At 38.9% G+C, this 5,687-nt stretch overlaps 3 protein-coding genes across 4 annotated transcripts in view; 2 read left to right on the top strand and 1 right to left on the bottom strand.

Annotated features, from left to right (window-relative positions):
• LOC104736222 (coiled-coil domain-containing protein R3HCC1L) overlaps window positions 1-1,494 on the top strand; it is a 3,617-nt gene extending 2,123 nt beyond the window's left edge. For both annotated transcript variants that reach the window (XM_010456174.1, XM_010456172.2), the window contains exons 4-7: window positions 20-262; window positions 371-532; window positions 778-867; window positions 1,085-1,494. In XM_010456174.1, coding sequence (XP_010454476.1) covers window positions 20-262; window positions 371-532; window positions 778-867; window positions 1,085-1,275 — 686 coding nt within the window. In that variant the 3' untranslated portion in view covers window positions 1,276-1,494. The remainder of the gene's footprint in view (window positions 1-19; window positions 263-370; window positions 533-777; window positions 868-1,084) is intronic.
• On the top strand, window positions 1,611-5,166 carry LOC104736223 (DNA polymerase epsilon subunit B). The gene is made up of 13 exons (XM_010456175.2): window positions 1,611-1,892; window positions 1,984-2,152; window positions 2,345-2,498; window positions 2,610-2,741; window positions 2,896-2,973; window positions 3,341-3,445; window positions 3,568-3,648; window positions 3,748-3,878; window positions 3,967-4,061; window positions 4,149-4,248; window positions 4,324-4,438; window positions 4,533-4,643; window positions 4,730-5,166. Exons 1-13 carry the CDS (start codon window positions 1,724-1,726, stop codon window positions 4,868-4,870), a joined length of 1,581 nt encoding a protein of 526 aa, XP_010454477.1. The 5' UTR covers window positions 1,611-1,723; the 3' UTR covers window positions 4,871-5,166.
• The window catches only part of LOC104736221 (probable RNA 3'-terminal phosphate cyclase-like protein), a 6,495-nt gene continuing 6,214 nt past the window's right edge, over window positions 5,407-5,687 (bottom strand). Inside the window, exon 7 of the mRNA XM_010456171.1 lies at window positions 5,407-5,621. Coding sequence (XP_010454473.1) covers window positions 5,488-5,621 — 134 coding nt within the window. The 3' untranslated portion in view covers window positions 5,407-5,487. The remainder of the gene's footprint in view (window positions 5,622-5,687) is intronic.

Genomic DNA, 5,687 nt, shown 5'->3' with positions numbered 1-5,687 from the left:
AACCTTGATTTTGTTGCAGATTGGGAAGCCCTTGCAGATCTTGAACCGAGTAAATTACTCCATGTAGAAGAGTTGCCTGAAATATCAAAGCTTTCGGTTGAAGAACCTAAAGTTCAAGGACCTAAGAGACGTGGAAGGGGGACATTTACTTATAAGAGGGATGTGATGTACAGTGATCGAGACTTTTGTGAGTCGAGGTTTGATGATTTAGAAGATAATGATGTATCTCGTGATTCAGAGAAGACTGATGAAGCACTGAAATGTAAGTTCTTGGTCTCAATGTGTCCTTTCTCTTTTTGGATTGTATGTTTAAATTAATTGGATTAGGATTTAGCACAGCCCCTTTATTTTGTTCTGTTTCTTAATGCAGCCAAGTATGGCACACGTCATGTCCTCGTACTTGCTGGTTTTTCTCCAAGTTTGAGAACTACTGATTTGGAGAAGCTATTTAAAGACTTAAAAGATAGTAAATTTATCATTCGTTGGGTCAATGATACAACAGCACTTGCAGTCTTCAAAACCCCTTCAGCTGGTATTTATATGTTACTTCGATTTTGATCATACACCTGATTAACTAGGAATAATTTAAGTTTTATCCTACTAAGCATTAGAATTTCCCTGTTCTGATGTTGTTGGGTTATTTAGATAATATTGCATTGAACTTGTTTTAGGTTTGACGATGTAACTTTTGCCTTTGTTGCTAACTAAGTTTACAAATCTGATTAGATCTTCTCCTGTACAGTTAACTCTTGCTGTGTGTTTTGATAATTGATACAGCTCTAGAGGCGTGCAACCATGTTCAGTGTTCATTCACCATACGTGTTCTCGATGATCACGATTCTCTTTTGGGCTCGATTTCTGGAAAAGGTAATCTACTACTTCTTATCTTTCATGGTTCTGCAGAAGTATTCCCTCTTGTATCATCCGAAAAACTCGTTCTAGTTTTCTTACACTTCTATATGTCATCAGATTATGAACTTTAACACATCATCCTTCCATAATCTGCTTGATCAAGCTGTGTAATTAACGAAACACCAAAACATACATGTGTAACTATGTTATCTTTAAATGAAATCAACACCAGATTTGGAACCACCGTCTCAAAGACCAAAGACATCAGCGAGAACAGCTCAACGGTTGATTGCTCACAGCATGGGATTGAAGCTACCAGCTTCTGGATTCGGATCTAAAGAGCTAAGAGACCAAGAAGCTGCCAGGAAAAACCGGATTGTCTCCAGACAGAAACAACGGGAAGATGCTTGGGGAGATGACTGACTGACTGACATTAACCATACAGTTTGGGGCTTGCACAATTTTCCGGCTTTATCGGTTCTATATATTGTCTCTGCTTATTGGTATATACAACCTCAATCCACTTGAGTTGATCCTTGTAAGCAGTTACTAGTGTGTGTGTTTTGTAGTGTTTCTGTGTGTCAAATGAAATTGTTTAAAAGCGTTTAACCGGAATTGAATTCTGAACCGGTTATTATACTATCATCGTTCAAGACTCGTCAGGTTTACCTGGAGGGGCAACAATGTAAAATAACGAATTAGCAAAAGCACAGACTAGGGCTCTTTCGAGACATTCGTTTCCCGCCGATTTGGGGATCTTTTCCAGAATTTTGCCGCCCAAACAGAAATTAAAGAGAAAAGAGTAAAAAAATAGAGAGAGAAAAAAAAAGGTTTCGTAGATTCAGAGAAAGGAAGAAGAGAAGTAGCGAGAATGAGCAGTACCAGTCAGAAGAGGAAGCTGATACAGAAGAAATTCAAAAACAGAAGTTACAAGCTCAAGGTCGATGCCTTAGACGAGATTCTCGTTTTCGCCGATCAATTTCCCGACGACGCTGACGGAGAAGCTATCGATCTTCTCCTCGATAACCTCCAGGAATCGCGTATGTCCCCCAATCCTTTCATCGTATAATTCTGGGTTAATTTATGACTATTATATCATCGATTCTGAAGTCGTTAAGAGTTTTGTTGCAGATGAATCTTCCACTGTGGACGCGGAATCAGTTCGAGGATTGATTAATCGCTTGCTGGGAGCTCATAACGCGCCAGAAGAACCTACAACTAGTGCTTCTTCCTTGGCCGTCATCGACGCGTTTCTAGTCCCAAAGTTTGGATATGATGCTGTTAAAAAAAAGTTCAACGAGTAAGGCCTCTCTACTTTGTCCTACTAAGAGTGTCTCCATTTAGATGAGTTCCTTAAGATGAGTTTGATGAATTGTTAGGTGGCTTTTTTCTCTAGTATTGTTGTCTGGTGGGATATAAGATTTGGTTCTACTTGCGTTAGTAGATGATGGAGCTTTATAGTGATTGATTATGAATATTGAATTGATTCTAGGCATACGAAGAGCCTGCCTATTCATGGTGAGGCTTATGCGAAAACAGCATTATACAGGGAACGATTCATGTTGCTGTCGCAGAGAGTTTCTCGCGCAGAGCATTTTTCTAGGCCAGCATTTGATGCTGAAATGTCGCAGTTTGAGAACAATGAGGTTCGTCTACGTTTTTTCTGTCAAATGTGTGGTCGTTCCCATTTCTCTTTTTGGGTTCTTTGTGTTAAATCTGATACTAAGGAGTTTGTTGTGTGTCTTTCTTTCTAGTAGATATCTTCAATCCAGTCTCTAATTTCTCAAAGAGGAAGGAAATGGGTGATGGGTGTGATATCACAGTTGGAAGATGGACATTTCTACCTGGAAGACCTTTCAGCTTCTGTAGAGATTGATCTGTCCAAAGCAATATCCTTTTTTTTAAGTTGGTGACATCAAATATCTGCAAAAGCTAGACATTGCATTTGAACAGAATATTTGAAGTCTCACTCTTATGAAGACATAGTAAAGCATAGCGTTTGAGTTATTTAAGCTATGAATTGTTTTCTTTGACGATCAGTACAAGATAACAACAGGATTCTTCACTGAGAATACTATAATTTTGGCAGAAGGAGAAATGCAGGTGAACGGTATCTTTCAGGTAAATTAGACTTGAAGGTGGCACTTTTGCTGCTGGGCCTTTTCTCTCCCCATTCTGAGTTAGTTACTTTTAAACCAGGGAGATAATCTGCTGAGGGGCACATAGATTTTATTTTATTGATCATACTAGGGTCAAAGATACTATCTTTATGAAGGAATATAGAACTAAGTCATGTATAGGGTCTCCTCTTTAACAAAACATATCGTACACATGTCTTCCGTAGAACACTTGAATAGATTCAAGGGATTATGCAAATGTTTGTTCTCATCAGCAGAATGATGGCCTGTAAGAAAGCTCAGTTTTTTCAGAATACGTTCTTGGACCTACTCTTCCTCTTCTAAAACTGTATTCTCATCTTGTGGTGAAGGTGATTACATGTGGGTTTCCTCCCTTAGAAGACAGAGACAAAACACTAAAGACACATTCTGAATGTGACTTCTTCGGAAGCGGCTCACAAACTAAAGAAGAGACGGTAATCTTTGATTTGTTGTTTGTGCTCCCAGATTGAGAATTTTATAACTTTTCAATGCAATCCCTTACAAAGCAGGTAAGTGACAGCAGACATAATATGTTTTTTTTTTTGCCTGCCAACAGATAAGACTTGCAGACCTTGAAAGACAAGCTGTGAATGACACATATGTCATATTGTCTGACATATGGTTGGACGACGAAGAGGTGAGTTGGATATCAAGTACTCTATTTAGCATCAATCTGTATGACTATGCTCCTTTTGTGACATTGCTTGATCGGCATAATATGTTATCCGTAGAGAAGGTTATCGGAAAGCTGGAAACTGTTCTTGACGGTTTTGAAAGTGTGGAGACAGTACCCTCCTTGTTTGTTTTTATGGGGAACTTTTGTTCTCGCCCATGCAACTTAACCTTTGATTCTTATTCAACCCTTAGGTAAGGGATCATTGTAGTTAGAGTCTCTTCAATGGTTAATGGAAATTTGTTCTTATATTTTCTCGACATGTATTTGTATCATTCTCAGGGAGCAGTTTGGTAAACTTGGGAGGATGATTGAAAACCATCCGCGGCTAAAAGAAAATAGTCGGTTTTTATTCATTCCAGGTCCTGATGACGCAGGTACTATCACCACCATTAGTATCGAAATAATCTTTAACAGAAGTCCATGAGGCGACATGACTTATAAAAACTCATGATATTTGACAGGTCCCTCAACAGTCTTGCCAAGATGCGCTTTACCAAACTATTTAACAGAAGAGCTTCGGAACATTATTCCCAATGCAATATTTTCAAGCAATCCTTGCAGGTGACTTTTCTATACTATGTGTGAACGATGTGTGTTTATAAAGCGGCAGCATAATCTTGTGTTTATACAATGCAGAGTAAAGTTCTATAACCAAGAGATTGTGTTCTTCCGACAAGATCTTCTGTATAGGATGCGTCGTTCATGCTTAGTAACCCCTTCCTCGGAAGAAACTGAGGACCCTTTTAAGCATGTAAACACATTTCTCGTCTCCATTATTTTCTTACTTATGATTTCAATGTTTTTTTTGGGTAATGATGGAAAACTCCTGAAACTTGTTGGTGCAGCTTGTCTACACAATAACTCATCAGAGCCATTTGTGCCCTCTACCTCTCATGGTGCAACCCATCATTTGGAACTACGATCACTCTCTTCGACTGTACCCAACTCCTCATACGGTATTCATAAATCTTCTTATTATAAATTTAAGTCCACTCCAAAGATTCCTTAAAATAATAAAGGGTTACCTGTTGTTTTAAAACAGATAGTATTAGGTGACAAGAGTGAGCAAGAGGTATGTAAATTCGGGGGAACAACATGTTTCAATCCAGGCTCCTTTTCAACTGATAGCACCTTTGTAGCTTATCGACCTTCCACTCAAGAAGTCGAACTCTCTGCTTTGTGAAAGCGGGCTTTGCCCCAGCTACCGCTATCCTTGGGAGGAAACCAAAAGATAATGGTACGGAATGTGCTAGCCTTTATAGGCTTCGGCAAGCTCTTCTATTCTGGTTCATGGTTTCTCTTGGCTCATAGAGTATTAGCCCCTTAGCTTTTAGTCGAAAAGTTACCAGACAAGCGTGGGCTTAATGTACTTCATATCCTATTCTTTGCTTCTCTGTTGTACTCTTATTACAGTACCTCCTATTAGGATGTCTTTAATGTAACCCAAAGCTATTCATAAATTCAGTTCGATCCTGACGAGTATGTGCTATTATTAGTGTTGATCTAAATTATCAAAACAAAGTAGCCGAAAATGCATAAATTTAAATGTAAATTGCCATTGTGCTTGTCGCTAGTGGCTCGTTGGTAGCATTCAAGCATGGGTCAGTGCTTGTGACTACGAGCTCGCGTGATCGAGCACACTTACCAAACCAAAACAAAAAGAAAGGAAAAAAAAATGTAAATTGCCATTACAACAAGGTCGAGAATACACATCCAAAGTTAACACTAAAGAAAAGTGATTTCATTTAGACAAAACTGTTAAGCTGTTTGTGTTACAAACACAACAACAATTGTGAGAAATCAAGACAGCTTTCTGGAGAGGTTAACTAAACCACTTCCAACGCACTTGAGTATAACAGTCCCTGTCAATGGATCAGGTTTGATTGTAAACTGAACTCCCATAAACTCCTTTATATTCCTCAACGTCTCCACACCATAAGGAGATAACGTTCCCACTCGAACCTTTGACAAGTCTGGTTCGCATGACGCACACAGTATAA

The sequence above is a fragment of the Camelina sativa genome, chromosome 13, assembly GCF_000633955.1.
Source record: "Camelina sativa cultivar DH55 chromosome 13, Cs, whole genome shotgun sequence".
NCBI lineage: Eukaryota > Viridiplantae > Streptophyta > Magnoliopsida > Brassicales > Brassicaceae > Camelina > Camelina sativa.
This window is presented reverse-complemented; position numbering and strand designations above follow the sequence as displayed.

Bases quoted from the DNA above. Each gene is read 5' to 3' on its own strand.
- LOC104736223 (XM_010456175.2), top strand. From the start codon at position 1,724: ATGAGCAGTACCAGTCAGAAGAGGAAGCTGATACAGAAGAAATTCAAA. The intron at 4,439-4,532 runs GTAAACACATTT...TTGTTGGTGCAG, and splicing joins CTGAGGACCCTTTTAAGCAT to CTTGTCTACACAATAACTCA. The intron at 4,644-4,729 runs GTATTCATAAAT...GTTTTAAAACAG, and splicing joins TGTACCCAACTCCTCATACG to ATAGTATTAGGTGACAAGAG.